This window comes from Somniosus microcephalus, chromosome 1 (genome assembly GCF_052327205.1).
Source record: "Somniosus microcephalus isolate GS21.2 chromosome 1, FLI_Smic_1.0, whole genome shotgun sequence".
In the NCBI taxonomy this organism is placed as follows: Eukaryota; Metazoa; Chordata; class Chondrichthyes; order Squaliformes; family Somniosidae; genus Somniosus; species Somniosus microcephalus.
In genome coordinates, this window is record NC_140987.1 from 86,124,553 (window position 1) to 86,152,279 (window position 27,727).

Sequence of the window (27,727 nt, forward strand, 5' to 3'; positions counted from 1 at the left end):
TGGTGAGAAACTGTTAAATGTTGGTGTTCAGAGAGATTTAGGTGTCCTTGTACAGGAAACAGTTAGCATGCAGGTACAGCAAGCAATTAGGAAGGCAAATGGCATGTTGTATTTTATTGCAAGGGGGTTGAATGGCGGAGCAGGCTCGAGGGGCCATATGGCCTACTCTTGCTCCTAATTTTTATGTTCCTGTGTGGGACAGTCTTGATGTCTGCCCCGTTCATGGGTAATTAGTTTAATCAATTGTCCCTTCAGCAGCCATTGGGCCCCTAATTTATATAATTAAGGGGCCTAACTCCTGTTGTAGGGTCTGCCCGGGACGTCTAAATGGAGGGCCCATGAATTTAGCAGTGGGACCAATGCCTGTGCAGATTGGGTGCATGCAGTCTCACTGCTAAATTAATACGTTTTGCCCTTGAAAAATGGGCACAAAGCATACCAGAAGATCATTTTGGGTGTTAATCACTTCTTGGGGCTGATTTTTACCTGGGCAAATCCGGGCAAACGGGGTAGTAACAGCCTCAAAATGGGGCCGGTAGACTTATTATTGACACTCCCACTGCCAACATTTTTACATGGACCTTCCCTTGGGCAGCAACAACAAACCTGGGTCAGCAAGTCAAAAGCAAAACAAAAAACATTGAAAGGCAAGTCTTACAAATTCACGCTCTGGGCACAGAACTTCACCCATTCGGACCGCGTATCAGAATTCAGGTGCCCCATAATGTTTTCTGTCCATTAAAATGAATGGCCTTTTATACAGAAATTAAATTACAGATTTAGGCCTAGAAATTGAGTAGCCTTAGCGCCGCATTTGAGGCGCTAGAGGGCCTAGCGCTGGAGTTATGGCCAGTTTAGAAATTCCCTGGGGCCCTAGAATCGGCGGTAGACCGGTTGCGCTGCGCCGGCACCGATGACGTCATCGGTGTGCGCAGCGTCCCGGTTGCCGTGGTGACGGGCCCCAGCGCCGAAATTGAGTTGCGGCCGCCTCGCCCGTGGCAGCCGCAACTAAGATTTTTTCAACCGAGTCTTCCCTGAGTTAGCGCCGGCGCATTAAGGTCGTGCGGCGGCCGGCCGCTTTCCCGCTGGCCGCCTGCCCGCACCTCCCTCCCCGGACTCCTCCACCCCCCCCCCGCGGAACAGATGCGTCTGGCCTGCAAGCCCGGCACTTGTCCGCAATGTGGCAGTCAGCGCCCATTGGGAGGCGCTCACGCCCGCCAGTAGCGCCGGCAGCCGTCTGGGCGCGGCGCTACTGAATTTTTGGCGCGCGCAGGGGGACTTAGCGCCGGCGCTAAATTTCCGGCGCTAAAGCCCTGGCGCGGCGCCAACTCAATTTCTAGGCCTTAATCTTTAGCTGTGCCAGCATTGGCAGAATCTACATCAGGATATGGTAAAGTTGTGTCCATTGTTACTTCAGTACAAATTCTTCTCGTTTATCTGTGCATGCAGCCCTTATTAACTTCAGTGCTACCTGCTTTGTTGTGGCACATAATACAGGTTTTTTTATGTAAAGGGATCAAATTGCTTTAAATAAGCTCATATCAAGAATTGCTTTTACCCAGACTTTACCTTTTCTCAGTTGCTATGTGATCACAGAGCTAATACACGGAGATAAATTGTTCTCTAAACACAGCAGCAAAATTAGTGGTGTCCTCCTCTTGGGGGAGAGCGCTTGTCGAGTGTGTTTTAGTCTTGGTAGCTTTGGACACCCAGTGCCATCACATTGGTCTATTTCAAAAGAGGAGCCAACTGTGTTTGACAGTTATCAGTTCAGCCTCCCTGTCACAGTCTGTGAATTGAAACTGGCAGGGAGGAATCTGAGATGAATAAATTGCTCATCAGCAATTTAGTGCCACTGAAATGATTGGGAATTAAAATCCAAAAGTGGAACAGACTTGAACTGTTATGAGGTCAAGCAACCTGCAGCCTGAAAATTTAATCTGGTGAAATTGTGAAAGAGGAAAATGTTGGGGTAAATCATGACTTTGTTCTCTCTTTCTGGGTGCCACACTTGCAATGACTGTAGGTCAGAGGTAGAGCTATACCATTATATCCCTGATTCTCCAACCCCAGTGCCCCTTGCAAACCCTGTTGGGACCACAATCCTAAGTATCTAGGAAGTTACGGGATAAGAAAGGTGGGAACCTGTAAATGGCAAAGTGCACAGTTGAGGAATTTGTGCGTTAACCTGGCAAGATGTATCTGCTAAATAATTTAGTTGGCGGATGAAATACCTTTTGAGGTATATATATTAATGTCCTTTTCTTTTTTTACTTAGGAGGGGCAAGAAAATACATTTACAAGTCCACTCAATAATATAAGTATATCTACTATGCAGGAAATCTGACAGGAACATAGGAAGAGAGGAGTACACCATTCAGCCCCTCGAGCCTGTTCCACCATTCATGTAGATCATGGTTAATCTGTGTCTTAACTCCATAACTCTTAATACCCTCCTAACAAAATTCTATCAATCTCTGTTTTACATTTTTTTTTATTGGCCTAGCCTCAACAGCTTTTTTTGGGGGGAGGTGGGTACAGTTCCAGATCCCATCTATAAGCCTGTAGTTTTTCACTAATAAAGCAATACGATTACTGATTGTTGATGGATAATATTTCCTGTGAAGGAAGGCAACGTTTTCCCATAAAATTCACCAATTTCCATTTGTAATCCTCTCCGTACTATACCAGTCAAGCTTAGTGAGCTATACTGTGAGAGACACCTGCTTTATTCTGCATCACACCATGTCCCTTTCCCATGCCCTTAATGTAGCCTGATCCTTCAACATGATGTAGCAATAGTTCCTTTTCTCCTGTCCTCGACATTAGTCATGTTCATGTTATTCCAGTTGGTGAAAATAATTTTCTTGTATTGTGTACAAATGGCATTGTATCCATTTGTAGTTTGGGTTTCAGAATTATTTTCAATTAAATGATTTGCTATTTTATCAGTAACATTTTTGGACTGTCATTCCAGTAATAGGCACCTCTAGCATCTTTCCAAGGATTGAAATTTAGCTTTACAAAAGTTCGTTCTTAAGTTGTAAAGGAGGTCCAGGTGGTCTGAAGACGGTTAAAATTTGAGATGGCATCTGCTTCAGAGGGCAGCATTTATATTTGCCGTTAGGGGTGAGGCAGTCTCTAAAACCACTTCTTCAGTTTATTTTTGGCACTTCAGGAGGCAGTAGTGTTGTCACATTTATTTCACATCCTTACTGCCAAAGTCAGAGCTTTGATGATGAAAGTAGCATTGCACCACAATCTGTTGCCGCTATCAGTAGTGACTCAGTATAAACAGGGTATAAGACTAAATGACCTTCACTACATTTCTAAAATTCTAGTTCTTAGTACGCCATTGAACTGATGTTGTTGAACTGAAGCCATGGTAAATGCAATTGATAGTATTATGTGGACTGGGTGGTATGATTATTCGATGCCAGTTACGAATGAATAAATTTAAAATGTTGTGTGCCAGACCTCCCCCAATGGTTGAGTGGGTAAATGTACTGCCAGATATGCTACTGAGCCATAGGAACAGGAGTAGGCCATTGAGCCCCTTGAGCCGGTTCCACCATTCAATCAGATTACGGTTGATCTGTGCCTCAACTCCATCTACCCACCTTTGATCCATATCCCTTGATACCCTTACCCAGCATAAAATCTATCGATCTCATTCCTGAAAATTTCAAATGGCCCAACATCCACGGCATTTGAGGAGGAGGAGGAGGAGGGGGGGGAGAAGAATTCCAGATTTCTACCATCCTTTGCATGAAAAAGTGCTTCCTGATTTCACTTCTGAAGGCCTAGCTCTAATTATAAGATTGTGTCCCCTTGATCCAGATTCCCCCATCAGAGGAATAGTTTCTCTGTATCTACCCTATCGAATCCTTTTATCATTTTAAATACCTCTATTAGATCACCCTCAACCTTCTATTTGGACCAAACGGCCTGATTCAATCCTCTGTCTACATGAATTACCCAACGCCAACCAGGACAGCAGTAGGGATGTGACAGCCAACCTCAGCATCACGATTCCTGTTCTAGATCACTATTCATTGACCTCCGCTGACGTGTGTGTGTGATGTTATAAGTATCAATGAGATCCCCTCTCATTCTTCTAAACTCCAACGAGCATAAGCCCAATCGACCCAATCTCTCCTCATATGTCATTCCTGCCATCCCAGGTATCAGTCTGGTGAATCTTCGCTGAACTCCCTCCATGGCAAGAACATCCTTCCTCAGACAAGGTGACCAAAACTGCACACAATACTCAAGGTGTAGTCTCACCAAGGCCCTGTACAACTGCAGCAAGACATCCCTGCTCCTTAACCGCCTGCTGCACTTGTATGCTTGCCTTCAGCGACTGGTGCACAAGGACACCCAGGTCTCGTTGCACTTCCCCTTCTCCCAATCTATTGCCATTCAGATAATAATCTGCCTTCCTGTTTTTGCCACCAAAGTGGATAACCTCATATTTATCCACATTAAACTGCATCTGCAATGCTTCTGTCCAATCACCCAACCTGTCCAAATCATACTGGAGTTTCTCTGCATCCTCCTCACAGCACACACACCCACCCAGCTTTGTGTCATCTGCAAACTTGGAGATATTGCATCTAGTTCCCTCGTCTAGATCATTAATATATATTGTGAATAGCTGGGGTCCAAGCACCAATTCCTGCGGTACCCCACTAGTCACTGCCTGCCACTTGGAAAAAGACCTGTTTATTCCAACTCTTTGCTTCCTGTCTGCCAACCAGTTCTCTATCCAAGTCAGTGCCTTGCCCCCAATCCCATGTGCTTTAGCTTTGCACACTAATCTCTTATGCGGGACAGTATGCTACCCTCACGTAGAGCAATTATTTTATAATGTTATTCTTCTGGAAAAACTGTAAAAGGACTTAAGGGCAGTGTAACAATATGCCTGTTTTATTTTCAGTCAGAGCTGAAGTTAGGGCAGCACTGTTGCAGCTTAATGAGCAAACAGTGAGAAACAGACAGACCAGCAGAGAGACGGCTACATGGGGTGGTTACTATATGGAAAAAGTGAAATGAAGGAATATCTGTGACTTTGCATTGAAGGGGTCATTTCAGACTGCACTCCCGGCTAGGAGCGTGTTTCTGTTCCGGCCATGAATTTTAGTGGCTAGAAAATTCTGCCCACGTTGCCCCAATTTCCAATATGCATTTTGAGCGAGTGAGTCTCCGAATGGGCGTGCAAAGTTGGAAAATTACCTGGTTAGAGTTTCATCTTAGAATTGATAACCTATCAAGATAAAGATCACCGGAACGATTGTCCTGAGTTTTTCCTTATGCATGCTTTTGATAACCTGTGTAAATGGAAAGAAGCATGTGAAAATACCAGTTGCAGTGTGGGCATATTGTGGTTGCACGTTTCTAGTCCACTATTATTATTTTTGGTATATAGCAAAAATTATTGTAACTTTGTGTTTCTAGTCCATGGCTAGATTTTTCTTATATCTCATGATTCACATTTTTTCCACGTGCTAAATTTCAACCTTACTCTGTTTATATTGCTCAATTCAAATTGTTAGATATTACAAATTTTTAGCAGAAAAAATGATTTTGAAATATCAGTAGCCGACTACTTTTGGTTTCTCTTCCCTTTTTCATTTCTTGTTCTGCCCCTTCTGCACCTCCTTATTCTCCCCACACCCTGCAGTTTATTAGCTTTGCTTATTTTCCTTCCTGTATCTGTTTAAAGCTTTTTTTTCTGTTTGTAAAATACAAGAATTCCTGTAGATATAATTTATATAGATAGGTTGTTATGATTCTGACCACCTTCCAACTTTCTATAGCCAAGTTCACAAGAGGCCCATCGTGCCTGTGTCACTCTGGTAGAGAGGTCCAACTAGTCCCACTCCCCTGCTCTTTCCCCATAGCCCTGTAAATGTTTTCCCTTCCAGTATTTATCCAATTCCCTTTTAGACTGTTACTATTGAATCTGCTTCCATCACCTTTTCAGGTAGTGCATTCCAGATCACACCTCGCTGTGTTAAAAAAAAAAGTTTCCTCATGTCGCCTCTGGTTCCTTTGCTAATCACCTTAAATCTATGTCCTCTGGTTACTGCTGCTTCTGCCACTGGAAACAGTTTCTCCTTTTTTACCCTTATGAAAACCATTCATGATTTTGATCACTTCTGTTGAATCTCCTCTTAACCTCACATTAACCTGTTTTATCCTATTATTCCTATACTCACTTGCGTGTGGCACGGAGTATTCCAGAGATTACTATATTTGAGGTCCTGCTTTTTAACTTCCTCACTAGCTTCTGAACCTCTGATTGCAGGGACCTCAATCATTTTCCTTTCTATGTCATTGGTTCCCGCATGGACCATGACTTCTGGCTGTTCCCCCTTTCCCCTCCCCCCACCCCTTTCAAAATGTTCTGCACCCTCTCAGTGATGTCCTTTACCCTGGCACCAGGGGTGCAACACACCTTGCGAGACTTGCATCCGGCGGCTGCAGAAACGCCTGTCTATCCCCATGACCGTCGAATCCCTTATGACCACTGCGTTTCTACAGTTTGCTGTGCCCCCCTGTGCAGTCATTTGCACCACGGCGCCGTGGATGTGCTCTAGACTGCACTCCCCCGAGGTGTTGTCGCCAGTTTGAGAGTGCCACACTCCCGGAGGATTCCTGTACTGCCTGCCTCTTCCAACCCTGCTGGATGGCCACCCACTTACCATCCTCCTGAACTCTCTGAGCTACGGGCTGACCACCTCCTGGAACGTGCAATCCAGGAAATTTTCAGCCTCTCGTATGTCCTGCAGTGACTCAGCCACTCCTCAAGCTCAGAAACCCTGAGCTCAAGTTCGAGCAACTGGAGGCACTTCCTGCACACGTGGTTATCCAGGATACATGAAGCGTCCTGGAGTTCCCATTGATTGGATATTGTGCAAGATGCTCAGTGTACAGTCTTGATCTCTTCAGTAGGCAGACAACCATAATATTATCAGATTTTGCAGTTCAATATAAAGCTACGAATCTGATTTATTTAAAAAAATTACACAAACAAAATAAACCAACAGTTAAACAGTAATACAATATTTGACTTGCATCAATACTTTTAAACTGTTTGTGAAACCAAAATAATACATTGTTTTTTTTTAAAGAATGTTTTTTTTTTAAAGAATGCTATCACCTGAGTAGGTGGGGTGTAACATTTTGAGACTTTTACCTATTTGATCTGGAAGGAATTTTTAGTTTTAATTTATATTTTGTTGTTGATATAAGGTCAGGTTCATCTGACAAAGGATTATCTCCCAGAGATACACTGGACATTTAGAATGTTGATTCGGATGATAGGAATAACCAAATATGCCAGCCATTACAGCCATCATAGGCTGTTTACTTTGCATATTGTATTAGTTTTAAGGCAGTGGGAAAACTCCTAGAGGTCAATCAACAGGTCTTTGTATCAGTGGGTAACAGTTGCATCTTTGTCTGAAGCTAGATCAGACTCGAAGCAAAGACTTTGGAATTTCGGTTTGGCATGGCGCCAGTGATTGTTGTGCAATTCATAGACGATGAGTTTAATTTCTGCTCACAGTGGCAAACTTACTCACACCTCACAGCGCCAGGGACCCGGGTTCGAATCTGGCCTCGGGCGACTGTCTGTGTGGAGTTTGCACATTCTCCCCGTGTTTGCGTGGGTTTCCTCCGGGTGCTCCGGTTTCCTCCCACAGTCCAAAGATGTGCGGGTTAGGTTGATTGGCTATGATAAATTGACCCTTAGTGTTAGGGGGATTAAATACGTGGGGTTACGGGGATCGGGTGGAATATGTGTCGGTGCAGGCTCGATGGGCCGAAATGGCCTCTATCTGCACTGTGGGGTTTCTGTGATTCTGTGATTATTATTTAACAAATGGAGGTGCCAGCTAGAAAACCTTACCTTGATTTTAGATTTTGTTGATGGCCAATAGCATAAACAGAGGTGAATGCAACCCTCCATTCTGGCTTTCGTAGTTAGCTGTTACTCTGCAGAATTACACTTATGCTTAATTCGAATTATTGGATAATTCTTTGGGTGCAAAAAAAACAACTTTGAATTATCAGAAATAGATTGTATTGCTTTGCTCTCGAGCTCTGAGACAAAGAAGCTTTTTTTTTTTTTATAAAAGAGTTGCATTTAAAACACTTCGCCTAACTAAAAATTCATTTGTAAAGGTACAATTCAAATATGTTTTATAATCGGACACAGGATGGAGCCTCAAGTCTGTCGCACAAATCTTTCCTCCCTCCCAGTGAAACTGGCTACTCGCTGGTGCCACGTCCATGGTGCCAGAGCAAACTACTCCCGTGGAACAACGCTGATGAGTCTTTCCAGTCACAGTGCTTTATGGGACCTGTGGATTCCAACCTGATGAATGTGCTCCTTCTGTACATTATGCTTGTGGTCTGATGCACAATGTAACATGGGCTGCATCCATTGACTGGCATCACATTACGTCAGTTCGCACTTGGGTGACAGTAGGTGAAAACTTTGAATGAGCTTTACAGCTTTGATCATTGCCTTGATGAGGCTTCCTTGTTCACCGAGAAGCTTATCCCTCTGTTAAATAACTTGTGCTAATTGTGTCTACTCCGCCCCAGCATCCTTTCTCAGTTACTAACTAGTGCCTAAAGGTTGTATCGGTGGATTAACAGCAATATCCTTTAATCATTTGGCACTGTTTCCAGAAGCTGATCTTTTAACATTAATTGTCATATTTCTTTAGGCGAAGTTATACTTTCCCCCACTAATCACAATGTCAGTACATCTATTTCTGTTGCCAGCCCTAGGTAACTACAGCCCTATGTTTTCCACAACATTTTAAATTGAGGCTTTCAAACTTGTGTGTCATGTTTAAACAACGCGATTAGCTTGCTTTCCAATATCATAATCTACATCGTCAAATCAGATCTGCATGTGAAAACACAATAAACAATTTATGGCTAAGTGATGTTTAATGGCAGTTCTGCCCAAACTTCTTTATCCAATGAGGATAGCTTGCTAATAATTTAAAAATCTGTCTTTGTTGTTCCCTTATTTAAATGTGAGAAGTCACACAACACCAGGTTATAGTCCAACAGCTTTATTTGAAATCACAAGCTTTTGTAGCGCTGCTCCTTCGTCAGGTGAAGTGAAGAGATGCGCATAGGCACAGCATATATAGTCAGAAAACACTGCCAGATGATTACAGGTAATCTTTCTAACTGCCCTTTATCACACCTCGGCAGAGAGATAATCATAGCAATCAAAGGTGTGAATGGTGTCCAAACAGGACAGTCAGGAAAACATTACATCAAAGAACAATGAGATGGGGTCACAAGGGGTAAAATATTGCAGATGCTGGGGTCTGTATGAAAAACAAAAAACAATTATAAAAAAAAAAATTATATATTTTTTTGCTGGAAATCACAGCAGGTCCGGCCGCATCTGTGTAGAGAGAACAAGCCAACGACGACTCGAGTCTGGATGGCTCTACGTCAGGTGGGGTGACATGAACCCAAGATCCCAGTTGAGGCCGTCCTCACGAGTGCGGAACTTGGCTATCAGTTTCTGCTCGACGATTTTACGTTGTCGTGTGTCTCGAAGGCCGCCTTGGAGAATGCTTACCCGAAGATCGGAGGCTGAATGTCCTTGACTGCTGAAGTGTTCCCCAACTGGGAGGGAACACTCCTGCCTGGCGATTGTTGTGCGGTGTCCGTTCATCCGTTGTCGCAGTGTCTGGTCTCGCCGATGTACCATGCTCCGGGGCATCCTTTCCTGCAACGTATGAGGTAGACAACGTTGGCCGAGTCACATGAGTATGTACCATGTACCTGGTGGGTGGTGTCCTCACGTGTGATGATGTTATCTGTGTTGATGATCTGGCATGTCTTGCAGAGGTTGCCGTGGCAGGGTTGTGTGGTGTCGTGGTCGCTGTTCTGAAAGCTGGGTAATTTGCTGCGAACGATGGTCTGTTTGAGGTTAGGCGGCTGTTTGAAGGCGAGTAGTGGAGGCGTGGGGATGGCCGTAGCGAGGTGTTCGTCATCGTCGATGACATGTTGAAGGCTGCGAAGGACATGGTGTAGTTTCTCCACTCTGGGTAACGACTGGACGACGAAGGGTACTCTGGTTGTGTCCCGGCGAAGAATCACTGAAAAGACACCAGATACATCGACGATATTTTCTTCCTATGGACCCACGGCGAAGAATCACTGAAAAGACTACACGATAACATCAAGTTCCATCCCACCATCAAACTCACCATGGACTACTCCTCAGAATCGGTTTCATTCTTGGACACACGAATCTCCATCAAAGACAGACACCTCAGCACTTCACTGTACCGCAAGCCCGCGGACAACCTCACGATGCTCCACTTCTCCAGCTTCCACCCTAACCACGTTAAAGAAGCCATCCCCTATGGACAAGCCCTGCGAATACACAGGATCTGCTCAGACAAGGAGGAACGCGATGGATACCCACAGACGCTGAAAGACGCCCTCGTAAGAACGGGATATGACGCTCGACTCGTCGATCGACAGTTCCGATGGGCCACAGCGAAAAATCGCATAGACCTCCTCAGAAGACAAACACGGGACACAACCAACAGAGTACCCTTCATCGTCCTGAGCTCTGACAGATTGAAGAAAATTGCTATCATTGTCATACAGTAAAACCGAGCAATCAGATTTATTAGAAGAAATAAATTTACACATAAACAAAACAAACCATCAGATAAACAGTAATACAGAACTTGGCTTATACCAAAATAACAAAATGTTTGAATTTTTAGTGTCCTTCTCAATCTTTTAGGTGAGTCTTTGGATGACTCTAATGCACATCTGTCCCCACAGAGGTCTCTCACCATTGTGATGGGGAAATGAGCAGTTAAATTGAGTGAACTAAACACTATAGAGCTGCTACCTTCATTAATTCACCTCCCCTCCCAGAAGCAAAGCTAAGAAAGCATCTGTTATAAGTGCTGTTTGTGCCAATGGTTTGGGAAGAAAGAGGCAGGATAACCGGCTACTTCAGGGAGTGACATGGAGGCAAAGGTTGGCTTAGGGAAATGGGGAGAAGCACACAGGTGGTACAGTTGGGTAGCACGTCTGATTTTAATAGGCCTGAGGTGAGTCCTGTTTGGGAGAGTAGTCTACATCATCTGTCTTGGACATGGAGGTGTGAGGATTTATTGAGAGGCAAGTACAGTATAATGTATAGGTAAGTTTAAGCAATGCAGAAATAGCATGATGGAAAATGTTAAGTGGAAGTAAATGTTGTAAGTGTGTGCTAGACACAAAAATATTGGGGCAGTAATTCCTCCCCAAACGCGTGAGTACGGAAGGGGTACTCACGCGTCTGGCCGGAGGAAATGCCGGTTTTCAGCACGCACTGAAAACCGGCATTTCCTCTCCTCTAACCCAAGAGGTGAAGAGGCTAGCGCGTGCGCTGTAGGGGGCAGCGCGTGCGTCTTGGATTTCCTCTGTTTTGGGGGATTTGCGCATGTCTAAAGGCCTCCGGTCTTTACGCTTGTAAAAAGCACACGTAAGTATTTATTTTTACAGGTAAGTGGTGTTTTAGTGTAATTTAGATTTTTTTTTCCCACAGGTTTATTATTTTAAAGAATCTACAATAAGGTAAGTTTAGTTTTAGACCCTTTTTATTAAAAATTTATTTTTTTCAAAAAAAAAACTGTTTAAATTATTTTTTTTAACTTATTTATACTTAATTTAATGATTGGGATGTTTTTTAAATTTTTATTTAAAGTTTAAATAGTGTTTTGGGTCCCCGTAGTTTTCATGAGTTCGACAGTTCTTACACTCAAACTCATGAATGAACCTTCCCCTCCCCTGATTGGTTGTACAGTGCTCACCTGATCCCAGCCGGCACATCGCACTAACTACGCCGCTGGATCAGGTAAGCACTGCGCGCTGACATCTGAACCGGGCCTGTGACAGGAAATGCAAGCAGGCCCTGGCTTCAGATGTCAGTGCACAGGGTGAGTGCAGATCGGGGGCTTGCACACGCGGCAAGCCCCCGACACCAAGTTCTGGGCCATTACATAGTTAATGCAGCTTCACATCGGTTACATAGTATATAGATATGTATGAGTGGCGAGGCATTCTGTTCTGTGTTTGAGTGACAAATAGTCCAAAGTTAATAGTACTTCTTGACTAGCTGATGTTAAGAGAGGGCTAGGGAAAAGGGTGACCTTGTGATGTGATTTTTCAGGAAAATGTTACCATTCAGGAGTTCTCCAGATGTTTTCTCACCCCAGCACAAAGGGCCACTTCCAGAGGAATACCCATGGGTTGAAACATGGCCCTACGCATGAAATAATCTGGGGCTAGCATTTCAGGAGCGGACAGTTATTCCTGCTGATAAGATCATTGAATGTAGTCTGAGGCACCTCGTACTCTCTGGAAAGAAAGAACTTGCATTTATATAGCACTTCTCACAATTTCAGAATAACCCAAAGTGCTTCACAGCCAATAAAGTACTTTTGATGAATTACTTGATGATCTGTTTTAGTGATGTTGATTGAGGGATAAATGTTGGCCAGGACACTAGGGAGAATTTCCCTGTTCCTCTAGGATCCACATAAATGTCCACTTTTATTGCAATTTATTTGAAATATTTAGTGCTCATTTGAATTTGTATGAAGCAAGTGTCTATTCAAAGGTGATTTAACTCTAGCACAGTAGTGAACTTGTTTTAGATTAATTCAGCTTGTTATCATTATCCTCCCAGGTCTATCACCCCATTGTGTCTGTCTGGTGCAGCATTGATTTTATGCTGGAATATGTTCCGGCTTTATGGTATGAATGCAAATTTCAAAAATTGAGGGCAGACCAATAATGGAACATTTGCCAAGTATGTTTTCACGTGGGCAATGGTTTGTCTAATGCTTTGCAATTTTTTTTTCCATATATAGCCTTCAGATGCCCTGATACTGGGGAAGATCAAAAAGATTGCTTGTGTTATCCTTGCTAGGTAAGTTTAAAAAAAAATCAGTACTTAGATATTGTCTGTCGTCTGCTTTATTATTTCATAGAAATTAGTTATTGATTAATTTACCAAACTTACTGCAATTTATCTTACAATCCTTTAGTGTGAATGTCATCTCACAATCAAATGAATGTTATATTAAATATCCTGTGGAAGTAAAGGATCAATATCCTGGGTTGATTTCAGGCCTGTACAGTCCTGTCCGGGTTCAGGTGACTGTTCTGAATTGCTGAACTGTCTAACTGTATTTGTTGTGTAACAATGTCATCTGAATTTTTTCAGTTGCTTTATTATCACTCCCAACTATTACTGCTAATGAAATGTAATAGATTTCTATCAAAGTTAGCAGGGGAGTGCGAGTAATTGGATAGCTCTTTCGAAGAGCCGTCATAGGCAGGACGGCCCGAATGGCCTCCTGTGCTGTGTCATTCTGATTCTAAACCAATTAAATCCCTTAAAAAGGAGTTGGGTGATTATATGTCTAGAAATGAGATTGAAGGTTTTATAGATACATTTTGGCATAGATTAACAAATAGTTTATAAAGCACAAAGAGGCACCTTGTTGAGGATATGATTATAGAATCATAGAATGGTTACAGCACGGAAGGCGGCCATTCGGCCTGTCGAGCCCGTGCCAGCTCTCCAAGAGCGTTTCAGCTAGTCCCACTCCCCCGCCCTTCCCCCGTAGCCCTGGAATTTTTTTTCCTTCATGTACTTATCCAACTCCCTTTTGAAAGCCATGATTGAGTCTGCCTCCACCTCCCTTTCAGGCATTGCATTCCAGACCCTAACCACTCGCTGAGTAAAAAAGTTTTTCCTTATGTCTCCTTTGGTTCTTCTGCCAATCACCTTAAATCTGTGTCCTCTGGTTCTCGACCCTCTGCCAATGGGAACAGTTTCTCTCTATCTACTCTGTCCAGACCCCTCATGATTTTGAACACCTCAATCAAATCTCCTCTCAATCTTCTCTGTTTTAAGGAGAACAACCTTAGCATCTCCAATCTATCCACATAACTGAAGTACCTCATCCCTCATTCTCGTAAATCTTTTCTGCACCCTCTATAAGGCCTTCACATCCTTCCTAAAGTGCCCAGAATTGGATACAATACTCCAGTTGAGGCCAAACCAGTGTTTTGTACAGATTCTTCATAATTTCCACATATTTGTATTCTATACTTCTATTCACGAAGCCCAAGAACCCATAAGCTTTTTTAACTGCTTTCCGAACCTGCCCTGCCACCTTCAACGATTTGTGCACATATACCCCTAGGTGTCTCTGTACATGCACCTTTAAAACATGGAACTTCAAAAAAGCAGACTGGGAAACCTTCCAAAGGTCAGTTGACACCAACATCATGTGGATTCCGCCAATCACCAATGCCTTCAACAGATTTATAGGAATTATTAAAGCTGCCACAAAACGCAGTACACCTCACGGCTTTAGAAAGACATATAGGGGGCTAAATTCGGTTGATTTGCGCTTCCGGTTAACGTCCTAAGATGGTGCAAATCAACTAGTGCCTGGGCGTGGCGCAGCTAACGCCTCCCGTGAAATTCAACGGGAGGTTAGCGACGGTGCTAACTGTTAGCGCTGTGTGGCGCTGCGCCGCTGGCAATGACATCGCCGTGTGCAGTGCCCCGCTCGCGCCCAGGCTGTAATATTGGGTGACGCCCCCCGACTTACCGCCAGACACAAAGTCCGCCGGGGTCAGGGGGGCCTACCTGCAGCCAGAGAGGTGGCGGGCGGGTATTTTTGTTGCTGGCCGCCTGCCAGCACCTGCCCCTGTTGCTGTCCTCGGCCCCCGTGAAGCCCCTCTGCGGGGTGTTGGCTGCTCTCCGTGAGCCTGGCACTCCTCTTGAGTGCCAGGGTCGTTTGTCGGCACTCTTGATCCCTGGTGGCCAAGCTGGGTGCCGGGATGCGCTGTGCCAGGCCCCTCCCCTTTAATAAGGGGAGGAAAGCCTGCGCTGCAGCACGTAGCACCGTGATATTGGCTCGCAGCACCCCAAGAGGGACGCGGGGAGCTTCCAGTAGTGCCCCTCCTCCCCCTCGGGGCGCTACCTCGGAAAATCGGCCGCGGGGGCGCTAAAATTAGCGCCTTGGCATAGGTAGCGCCCCTTTTACCCCATATTCTTTGTTGGACGGCAGAAAGTGAGGCTTTCTACCAGGAGTATTCACTGAACAAGAACCCAGCCACAGCCACCGCAATGCTGGAGTCCTTGAACTCGGTGAGACGTGTGGAGAAGACTAACTTCACTCACTCCAGCAGGAAAGCATGGGCCCCTCTCCATTAACTTGGCGGGGCAAATCCCGCCTATAAACACAGGACGACCATCAGAGCGGACGCCATTGCATCCCACTTGACACAAACATCAAAGGCTCCAGTGGACAAAGTGTTTCGATGCCAGGTGATGCGGCAGCTTTGGACAAACTTGATGGCGGCACCAAGATCGCCTACTGTGTCTGATCCATTCACCTTGGACGAACTAAACGCAGCTCTGTCGACAACCAAATCTGGAAAAGCTGCTGGTCCAGATGGTGTTTACCCAGAATTCCTAAAAGCACTGGGACCCAAAGCGCAGAGCTGGTTGACCTCCTTCTCCAAGGTACTGGAAACCGGTAAAAGTCCCTCGATTTGGAGGGAGACTAAAATAAATGCCCTCCTGAAGCAGGGGGAAGAATGCTTGTAAGGCCTCCAGCTACTGCCCGATCTCCTTACTTTGCACTTGTTATAAAGTGCTGGGGAGACTACTACTCCACAAACGAGCTCCCATCATCAAGCCTATGGAGCAAGCGGGCTTCTGGAGTGGCTGTAACTGCTGCGACCAAGTGGGAGCTTTAACAACGCACATCGAAGCAGGTTTCCAGCACCAGTTCAAGACCGCCGTAACACTCATGGACCTGTCAGTGGTGTATGACACAATATGGAAGCATGGACTGATTTTCAAACTCTCCACCATTTTACCCTGCAGAACAATAATCCATCTTCTCAACTCCAAGCTTGGCAACCGACGCTTCCGTGTGTACTCTGGCACCCAGAAGAGTAGGTAAAGGACATTGAACAATGGACTCCCACCGGGTTCTCCTAGCACCCATGTTATTCAACGTTTACACCAGTGATCTGCCCGAAACAGAGTCCTGCAAGTTCGTATACGCTGATGACATTGCCTTGGCCATGCAAAACATGAATCTGTCCATTACCGAAGAGACCCTAACCAGTGATTTACAGAGGATGGACGTCTACTTCTGCTGATGGCGACTTTGGCCAAATTCGCAAAAGACAGTCACCTCGACATTCCACCTCAGCAGCCATCAAGCAAACCAAGCTTTGAAAGTCTCCTTTTGCGGCGCAGAGGTAAACCATGCCAAAAAACCCTACTATTTAGGAGTCACGCTTGATTGCACCCTGACATATAGACAACATCTCTAGAACCTTGGGAAGAAACTAAAGAATAGGGTCAACTTGATCCCGCAACTCGCCAGATCTACATGGGGAGCAGACGCTCAAAACCTCTGTATGGCAGCACATAAGAACATAAGAAATAGGAGCAGGAGTAGGCCATTCGGCCCCTCGAGCCTGCTCCACCATTCAATAAGATCATGGCTGATCTGATCTTGGCCTCAACTCCACTTTCCTGCCCGCTCCCCATAACCTTTGATTACCCTACTTTTCAAATATCTGTCTATCTCCACATTGAATATATTCAATGACCCAGCCTCCACAGCGCTCTGGGATAGAGAATTCCAAAGATTCACGACCCTCTGAGAGAAGAAATTCCTCCTCATCTCCGTTTTAAATGGGCGACCCCTTATTCTGAAACTATGCCCCCCTAGATTCCCCCACGAGGGGAAACATCCTCCCTGCATCTACCCTTTCAAGCCCCCTCAGAATCATATGTTTCAATAAGATCACCTCTCATTCTTCTAAATTCCAATGAGTATAGGCCCAACCTGCTCAACCTTTCCTCATAAGACAACCCCTTCAACTCCGGAATCAACCTCGTGAACCTTCTGAACTGCCTACAATGCAAGTATATCCTTCCTTAAATAAGGACACCAAAACTGTACGCAGTACTCCAGATGTGGCCTCACCAACGCCCTGTACTTCCCTACTCACCCTGCTGTACTCCTACAGTGGAGTACTGCTCTCTGACATGGCTATCAAGCCCACATGTCAAATCCATTGACGTCCAGCTGAAGCCTACTATGAGAATTATCACCGGTACACTTTTATCGACACCAACACCTTGGCTGCCCTTGCTTGCAAACATCGCACCACCACACCTGCCTGCGAATATGCAGTCTCCAGCGAATACAACCGCTACACCAGCAAAGACATACCGATCCAGGCCAACTTGAATAACCTATAACCAACCCATCTCAAATCTAGAAGGCCATTTTGGACCTTCGCCGAAGTCCTTCAGCGATCTCCCCTCAGCCTTGATGACCGATGGCGAAATGCTTGGAAGAACTGTGATATACGGAATGGATTCCTTATAGAGGACCCCACAGTACAACCTCAAGGATCCAACCTTCCTTGCAAACAGTGGACAACCATCAACCGCCTCAGTATCAGTCATGGTAGATGCTGCCACCTTCTCCATAGATGGAATATTAAAGCATCCCCATCGTGCAACTGTGGAGCTCCTAATCAGACCCTGGAGCACATCATTGAGTACTGCCCTCGGAGGAAATTCGCAGGCAGCCTACAAGATGTATGTTGGCCTTCATAGCGAGAGGATTTGAGTACAGGAGCAAGGATGTCTTGCTGCGGTTGTACAGGGCCTTGGTGAGACCACACCTTGAGTATTGTGTGCAGTTTCGGTTGCCTTATCTGAGGAAGGATGTTCTTGCCATGGAGGGAGTGCAGCGAAGATTCACCAGACTGATACCTGGGATGGCAGGAATGACGTATGAGGAGAGAGTGGGTCGATTGGGCTTGTATTCGCTAGAGCTTAGAAGAATGAGAGGGGATTTCATTGAAACGTATAAAATTCTAACAGGACTAGACAGACTAGATGCAGGAAGGATGTTCCCGATGGCAGGCGAGTCCAGAACCAGGGGTCACAGTCTAAGGATAAGGGGTAAGCCATTTAGGACTGAGATGAGGAGGAATTTCTTCACCCAGAGAGTGGTGAACTTGTGGAATTCTCTACCACAGAAGGCAGTTGAGGCCAATTCATTAAATACATTCAAGAAAGAGTTAGATATATTTCTTATAGCTAAAGGGATATGGGGAGAAAGCAGGAACAGGGTACTGAATTTGGATGATCAGCCATGATCTCATTAAATGGCGGAGCAGGCTCGAGGGTCCGAATGGCCTACTCCTGCTCCTATCTTCTATGTTTCTAAGATACCCACGCTGTTACACTGGAAGCTTTGGCCTGGATATATGACTTAGATATTGACATTTGATTTGCTTTGCTGCTACCACAAGAAAGGAGAAGTTCATGCACCCCCTTTAGGATTATACCCCTTGGTTTATATTTCCTCTCTTCATTCTTTCTACCAAAATGTATCACTTCGCACTTTTCTGCGTTAAGTTTCATCTGCCACGTGTCTGCTCATCCCACCAGCCTGTCTATGTCCTCTTGAAGTCTATCACTATCCTCTTCACCGTTCACTGTACTTCCAAGTTTTGTGTCATCTGCAAATTTTGAAATTGTGCCCAGATCACCCAAGTCATAGAGTCATAGAGTTATACAGCACGGATAGAGGCCCTTCGGCCCATCGTGTCCGCGCCGGCCATCAAGCCCTGTCTGATCTAATCCCATATTCCAGCATTTGGTCCGTAGCCTTGTATGCTATGGCATTTCAAGTGCTCATCCAAATGCTTCTTAAATGTTGTGAGGGTTTCTGCCTCCACAACCCTTTCAGGCAGTGAGTTCCAGACTCCAACCACCCTCTGGGTGAAAAAGTTCTTTCTCAAATCCCCTCTAAACCTCCCGCCCTTTACCTTGAATCTATGCCCCCTAGTTATTGACCCCTCTACTAAGGGAAAAAGCTCCTCGGCATCCATCCTATCTATGCCCCTCATAATTTTGTACACCTCAATCATGTCCCCCCTCAGCCTCCTCTGCTCCAAGGAAAACAAACCCAATCTGCCCAGTCTCTCTTCATAGCTGAAGCGCTCCAGCCCCAGTAACATCCTGGTGAACCTCCTCTGCACCCTCTCCAACGCGATCACATCCTTCCTGTAGTGTGGCGACCAGAACTGCACACAGTATTCCAGCTGTGGCCTAACCAGTGTTTTATACAGTTCCATCATAACCTCCTTGCTCTTGCCTTCATTAGCCGAGGCATTGAATATAAGTATCCCATATGCCTTTTTTACCACCTTATCCACCTGTTCCGCCGCCTTCAGGGATCTGTGTACTTGCACACCCAGATCCCTCTGACCCTCCGTCTTGCCTAGGGTCTTACCATTCATTGTGTATTCCCTTGCCTTGTTAGTCCCCCCCAAAGTGCATCACCTCGCACTTTTCCGGGTTAAATTCCATTTGCCACTGTTCCGCCCATCTGACCAACCCATCTATATCGTCCTGCAGACTGAGGCTACCCTCCTCGCTATTTACCACCCTACCAATTTTTGTATCATCCGCGAACTTACTGATCATACCTTTTACATTCATATCCAAGTCATTAATGTAGACCACAAACAGCAAGAGACCCAGCACCGATCCCTGTGGCACCCCACTGGCCACAGGCTTCCAGTCACAAAAACAACCTTCGACCATCACCCTCTGCCTTCTGTCACTAAGCCAGTTTTGTATCCAATGTGCCAAGGCACCCTGGATTCCATGGGCTCTTACCTTCTTGACCAGTCTCCTGTGCGGGACTTTATCGAAGGCCTTACTGAAATCCATGTATACCACATCCACTGCGTTACCCTCATCCACACACCTAGTCACCCCCTCAAAAAATTCAATCAAATTAGTCAGACATGATCTTCCCTTGACAAAGCCATGTTGACTATCCCTGATTAATCCTTGCCTCTCCAAGTGGAGACAAATTTTGTCCCTCAGAATTTTTTCCAATAATTTTCCTACCACTGATGTTAGGCTCACTGGCCTGTAGTTCCCCGGTTTTTCCCTACTTCCCTTCTTGAATAATGGTACTACATTAGCGGTTCTCCAGTCCTCTGGCACATCCCCTGTGGCCAGAGAGGTCCTGAATATATGTGTTAGAGCCCCCGCAATCTCTTCCTTTGCCTCACACAGCAGCCTGGGATACATTTCATCCGGGCCTGGGGATTTATCCATTTTTAGGCCAGCTAAAACCGCCAATACCTCCTCCCTCTCGATGTGAATATGTTTGAGCATATCACAGTCCCCCCGCCCTATTTCTATGTCTACATCGTCCTTCTCCATAGTGAAAACAGATGCAAAAAATTCATTTAGAACCCCTCCTACATCTTCCGGCTCCACACACAGATTGCCACTTTTGTCCCTAATGGGCCCTATTTTTTCCCTAGTTATCCTCTTACCCTTAATATACTTATAAAACATCTTAGGATTTTCCTTTATTTTGCTCGCCAGTGTTATTTCATGGCCCCTCCTTGATCTCCTAATTTCTTTTTTAAGTATCCCCCTGCACTTTTTGTACTCCTCTAGGGCTTCCTCCGTCTTTAGCCTTTTGTATCTGCCAAAAGCCCTCTTTTTCCTAATCCATTCTCGTATATCCCCTGACATCCAAGGTTCCCTGTGGTTTTTGGAACCACCCTTGACCTTTACGGGAACATGTTGCCATTGTATGATCCCAATCTCCCTTCTGAAAGCCTCCCATTGCTCCGATGCGGATTTTCCTACAAGTAGCTGATCCCAGTCCATTTTGGCCAGATCCTGCCTTATCCTATTAAAATCGGCCTTCCCCCAATTTAGAACCTTTATTTCCGGCCCATCCCTGTCCTTTTCCATGACCACCTTAAATCTTACCATATTATGGTCACTGTCACCAAAGTGCTCACCTACTAGCACTTTTTCCACTTGGCCGGCCACATTCCCTAGAATTAGGTCCAGTACCGCCCCCTCTCTTGTAGGACTTTCTACATGCTGGCTCAAAAAGCTCTCCTGGATGCACTTTAAGAATTCTGCACCCTCTGAGCCTTTCACACTCTGACTATCCCAGTTAATATTGGGGAAGTTGAAATCCCCCATTATTATTACCCTATTATTTGCACATTTCTCTGAGATTTGCCTACATATCTGTTCCTCTATCTCCCCCTGACTGTTTGGAGGCCTATAGTACACTCCCAGCAAAGTGCTTGCCCCCTTTTTGTTTTTAAGCTCCACCCATATGGCCTCATTAGAGGAACCTGCTAATATATCATCCCTCCTTACTGCAGTAATTGACTCCTTAATTAATATTGCGACACCCCCTCCTCTTATACCTCCCCCTCTGTCTCGCCTGAAGATTCTGTCTCCCCCTTAAGAAAGTCTAAGTCATTAATATATATCAAGAAAAGCAGTGGTCCAAGAACCGACCCCTGGGGAACACCACAGTATACCTTCCCCCCCCCCCCCCCCCAGTCTGAAAAACCACCGTTCACCACTACTCTTTCTTGTCACTTAGCCAATTTCATATCCAGGCTGTCAGTGTCCCTTTTATTCCATAGACTTCAACTTTGCTGGCAAGCCTATTATGTGGCACTTTGTCGAACGCCTTTTGGAAATCCATGTACATTACGTCAACCACATTGCCCTCTGTTACCTCATCAAAAAACTCGATCAAGTTTGTTAAACACGTTTTGCCTTTAACAGATCCGTGCTAGCTTTCCTTAATTATTCCACACTTGTCCAAGTGACAATTTTGTCCCTGATTATTGTTTCTAAAAGCTTCCCCACTACCAAGGTTAAACTGACTGGCCTGTAGTTGCTGGGTTTATCTTTACACCCTTTTTTGAACAAGGGTGTAACATTTGCAATTCTCCAGTCCTCTGGCACCATCCCCGCTTCTAAGTAAGATTGGAAGATTATGGCCAGTACCTCTGCGATTTCTTCCTTCACTTTCCTCAGCATCCTAGGATGCATCTTATCTGGTCTTGGTGACTTATCTACTTTATGTATAGCCAGCCTTTGTATTACCTCCTCTTTATCAATTTTTATCCCATCCAGTATCTCCTCTACCTCCTCCTTCACTATGTCAATGGCAGCATCTTCCTTGGTGAAGACAGATGCAAAGTACTCATTTAGCACCTCAGCGATAGCCTCTGCCTCCATGCATAGGTCTCCTTTTTGGCCACTAATCAGCCCCACCACTCCTCTTGCTACCCGTTTATTATTTATATGCCTATAGAAGACTTTTGGATTACCTTATGTTGGCTGCCATTCTATTCTTACACCCTCTCTTTGCCACTCTTATTTTCTTTTTCACTTCTCTGAACTTTCTTTATTTAGCCTGATTCTCAGATGTCTTACTCTCTATCTCTCTCTTTCATCATCCAGGGAGCCTTGACTTTAGTTGCCCTGCCTTTCCCCCTAGTGGTAATGTACCTCGACTGTACACAAGCTATTTCCTCTTTAAAGGCAGCCCATTGTTCCATTATAGTTTTGCCTGCCAATCTTTGATTCCAATTTACCTGGGCCAGATCCGCTCTCATCCCACTGAAATTGGCCTTCATCCAATTAAGTATTTTTACTCTAGATTGCTCCCTGTCCTTTTCCTTAGCTAATCTTTGTTCATCCCTGTTTGGCATAAAAATAAAACAAAAAAGGTGACTCAACCGTGGCTAACAAGGGAAATTAGGGATAACATAAGATCCAAGGAGAGGACATATAAATTGGCCAGAAAAAGCAGTAAACCTGAGGATTGGGAGCAGTTTAGGATTCAGCAAAGGAGGACAAAGGGATTAATTAAGAGGGGGAAAATAGAGTATGAGAGTAAGCTTGCAGGGAACATAAAAACTGACTCAAAGCTTTTACAGATATGTAAAGAGAAAAAGATTGGTGAAGTCAAGCGTAGGTCCCTTGCAGTCAGAATCAGGGGAATTTATAATGGGGAACAAAGAAATGGCAGACCAGTTAAATACATACTTTGGTTCTGTCTTCACAAAGGAGGACACAAATAACCTGCCAGAGATGTCGGGGAACATAGGGTCTAATGAGAGGGAGGAACTAAATGAAATCAGTATTTGTAGGGAAATGGTGTTAGGGAAATTGACGGGATTGAAGGCCGATAAATCCCCAGGGCCTAATAATCTACATCCTAGGGTACTTAAGGAAGTGGCCCTGGAAATAGTAGATGCATTGCTGATCATCTTCCACCATTCTATAGACTCTGGAACAGTTCCCATGGATTGGAGGATAGCTAATGTTACCCCACTGTTCAAAAAAGGTGGTAGAGAGAAAACGGGGAATTATAGACCGGTAAGCCTGACATCGATAGTGGGGAAAATGCTAGAGTCCATTATAAAAGATGTAAAAGAGCACTTGGAAAACAGTGACATGATCGGACAAAGTCAACATGGATTTACAAAAGATAAATCGTGCTTGACTAATCTACTGGAATTTTTTGAGGATGTAACTGGTAGAATAGATAAGGGAGAACCAGTGGATGTGGTGTATTTGGACTTTGAGGCTTTCGATAAGGTCCCGTATAAGAGATTAGTGTGTAAAGTTAAGGCACGTGGGATTGGGGGCAAGGTACTGATGTGGATAGAGAACTGGTTGGCAGACAGGAAGCAAAGAGTTGGAATAAATTGGTCTTTTTCCGAGTGGCAGGCCGTGACTAGCGGGGTACCGCAGGGATCGGTCCTAGGACCCCAGCTATTCACAATATATATTAATGATCTAGACGAGGGAACTAGATGTAATATATCCAAGTTTGCAGACGACACAAAGCTGGGTGGGCGTGTGTGCTGTGAGGAGGATGCTGAGAAACCCCAGGATGATTTGGACACATTGGGTGATTGGGCAGATGCATGGCAGATACAGTATAATGTGGATAAATGCGAGGTTATCCACTTTGGTGGCAAAAACAGGAAGGCAGATTATTATCTGAATGGCAATAGATTGGGAGAAGGGCAAGTGCAACGAGACCTGGGTGTCCTTGTGCACCAGTTGCTGAAGGTAAGCATGCAGGTGCAGCAGGCGGTTAAGAAGGCAAATGGTATGTTGGCCTTCGTAGCGAGAGGGTTTGAGTACAGGAACAAGGAGCTGCAGTTGTACAGGGCCTTGGTGAGACCACACCTTGAGTATTGTGTGCAGTTTTGGTCACCTTACCTGAGGAAGGATGTCCTTGCCATGGATGGAGTTCAGTGAAGATTCACCAGACTGATACCTGGGATGGCAGGAATGACTTATGAGGAGAGATTAGGTCGATTGGGCTTATACTCGCTGGAGTTTAGAAGAATGAGAGGGGATTTCATTGAAACTTATAAAATTCTAACAGGACTAGACAGACTAGCTGCAGGAAGGATGTTCCCGATGGTGGGGAAGTCCAGAACCAGGGGTCACAATCTAAGGATAAGGGGTAAGCCATTTAGGACAGAGATGAGGAGGAATTTCTTCACCCAGAGAGTGGTGAACCTGTGGAATTCTCTACGACAGAAGGCAATTGAGGCCAATTCATTAAATATATTCAAGAAGGAGTTAGATATATTTCTTAAGGCTAAAAGGATCAAGGCATATGGGGAGATGGCAGGGACAGGGTTCTGAGTTTGGATGATCAGCCATGATCTCATTGAATGGCGGAGCAGGCTCGAGGGGCTGAATGGCCTACTCCTGCTCCTATCTTCTATGTTTCTATGTAAACTTTGATACTATGATCACTGTTCCCTAAATGTTCACCTACTGACCCTTACTCCACTTGACCTACCTCATTCCCCAGAACCAAATCCAGCAATGCCTCCTTCCTCGTTGGGCCGGAAAGATACTGATCCAGAAAGTTTGCCTGAACACACTTCAGAAATTCTTCTCCCTCTCTGCCCTTTACACTATTACTATCCCAGTCTATTATTAGGATAGTTGAAGTCCCCCATTACCACTGCTCAATAGTTCTTGCATTTCTCTGTACTTTGTCTGCCAATTTGCTCCTCCATATTGTTCCCACTAGTTGGTGACCTATAGAATACACCTCGTAGTGTAATGGCATCGCTATTATTTCTTAACTCTAGCCATATAGATTCTGTCCTTGACCCCTCCAGGACATCCACTCTCCAGCAGTGTAACATTCTCCTTAACCAATACTGCCACTCCACCTCTTATCTTTCCTTCCCTATCTTTCCCGCACACCTTGTATCAAGGAATATTTAATATCCAATCCTGCCCTTTTTGAGGTAGGACTCCGTCATTGCCACACCATCATATTCCCATGTGGCTATTTGCGCCTGCAGCTCACCAACCTTGTTTACTATACTTTGTGCGTTCACATATATATATTGTAAACTATCTTAGACCATCCTGTGTTTTCTCTTAATCTGACCCCAACTAATACTTTACTATTACTTTAGTGCTATTCATCTCTCCCACTCCTTTGTGTCTTTTGTTTCTCCTTTCTAATGCTATATCCTGGTGCCCATCCCCCTATCAACTTAGTTTAAACCCTCCCGAACAGCACTAGCAAACATCTCCGCGAGGACATTGGTTCCGGCTCTGTTGAGGTGCAACCCGTCCGGCCTGCACAGGTCCCACCTCCCACAGAACCGGCCCCATTGTCCCAGGAATCTTAAGCCCTCCTTCCTGCACCATCTCTCCAGCCGCGCATTCATCTGCTCTATACTCACTCGCGCGTGGCACCGGGAGTAGTCCAGAGATTACTACCTTTGAGATCCTGCTTTTTAATCTCTTTCCTAGCTCCCTGAAATCTGCCTGCAGGATCTCATTCCTCTCTCTACCTGTGTCATTGGTACTGATATGGACCATGAGCTCTGTCTGTTCACCCTCCCCCCTGAGAATGTTCTGCCACTCAGTGACATTCTTCACTCTGGCACCAGGGAGGCAACATACCATCCTGGAGTCACGTCTGCTGTTGCAGAAACGGTTGTCTGCTCCCCCAACTATCCAATCCTCTACCACTATTGCTTTCCCCATCATCCTCCTCTCTTTTCCCCCCCCCCCCCCCCCCAAACTGCTGAGCCACCCATGGTGCCATGGACTTGGCTCTGGCTGCACTCCCCATAGGAACCATTGCCCTCAACTAGTATTCTGTTCTGAGTACTGGTGGAGAGCGAGATGCACTACCTGCCTGGTCCTCTTCTGTCTGGTGTTTATCCATTCCCTCTCTGCCTGCCCACTCCTTAGCTACGGGGTGACCACCTCCTGGAACGTGCTATCCACGAAGCTCTCAGCCTCGCGGATGCACCGCAGTGACGTCAGCTGCTGCTCAAGCTCTAAAACCCGGAGCTCGAGCTCCTCCAGCTGCCGACACTTCCTGCACATGTGATTGTCCGGGACATGGGAAGCGTCCTGGATTTCCCACATGGCACAGGATGCGCATTCCACGGGACTAAGCTGCCCTGCCATGCCTTTATTTATTCGACTATTAACTAACTTTACAGAAACTTAAGACTAAGATGTACCTAATTCAAGTTATTAATTTAGTATAGTATCAACAGTTACTAATTTAACGTTGTATTAAGTTACTAATTTTATATGGTATTGATGGTTACTAATCTCTAAGCTCCTGCTTTATCCCTAACCAGCTATTTAACCCTGGTCCCTAAGATGAAGAGCCCCTCTCCAATCCCACTCTTTAGCAGAACTAAGCAGAAATAAACTTAAAATTAAAAAAAAAGCACTCACTACCTACTCATCAATCAGCTCCTTCCCTTGTGCTGACGTCAACTTTAGGTTTTTTACTCTGATGTCACTCTTTCATATTCTGCCTGTGTTGAGTTGCTCCGCTCTCGCCGCGCTCTTTATCCCTGCTCAGTTCTCGGTCCGTTCCCGCTCCTTTTGGTCCGCTCGTTATCTGGAGGGAGATCACTGTTTTGGCTTCTAGGAAATTTTACCTATGTTTAATTACCTCACCGTGGAAATTTAAATAACATAGGAGGCGATGATGATCCCTACTGTCCTCCCTCAGCTGATGAATCAGTACTCCTCCATGTTGCACACCACTTGGAAGAAGCACTGAGAGTAGCAAGGGCACAGAATGTACTCTGGGTGGGGGACTTCAATGTCCATCACCAAGAGTGGCTCAGTAGCACCACTGCTGACCGAGCTGGCCGAGTCCTGAAGGTGGTGAGAGAACCAACACGAGGGAAGAACCTACTTGACCTCGTCCTCACCAATCTACCTGTCGCAGATGCATCTGTCCATGACCGTATTGGTAGCAGTGACCACCGCAGAGTCATTGTGGAGACAAAGTCCCGTCTTCACACTGAGGACACCCTCCATCGTGTTGTGTGGCACTACCACCATGCTAAATGGGATAGATTCAGAACCGATCTAGCAGCTCAAAACTGGGCATTCATGAAGCGCTGTGGGCCATCAGCAGCAGCAGCAGAATTGTATTCCACCACAAACTGTAACCTCATGGCCTGGCATATCCCTCACTCTAACATTACCACCAAGCCAGGGGACCAATCCTGGCTCAATAAAGAGTGTAGAAGAGCAGCACCAGGCGTACCTAAAAATGAGGTGCCAACCTGGGGAAGCTGCAACACAGGACTACATGCATGCTAAAAAGCAGAAGCAGCATGCATGCTATAGACAGGGCTAAGCGAACCCACAATCAACGGATCAGATCAAAGCTCTGTAGTCCTGCCACATCCAGTTGTGAATGGT

At 45.3% G+C, this 27,727-nt stretch overlaps 1 protein-coding gene across 5 annotated transcripts in view; it reads left to right on the forward strand.

Moving 5' to 3' along the window:
- Positions 1 to 27,727, forward strand: part of mtap (methylthioadenosine phosphorylase) — a 293,107-nt gene that overhangs the window by 73,560 nt on the left and 191,820 nt on the right. For all 5 annotated transcript variants that reach the window (XM_085984024.1, XM_085984020.1, XM_085984008.1 and 2 more), the window contains exon 3: positions 12,930 to 12,988. In XM_085984024.1, coding sequence (XP_085840150.1) covers positions 12,930 to 12,988 — 59 coding nt within the window. The remainder of the gene's footprint in view (positions 1 to 12,929; positions 12,989 to 27,727) is intronic.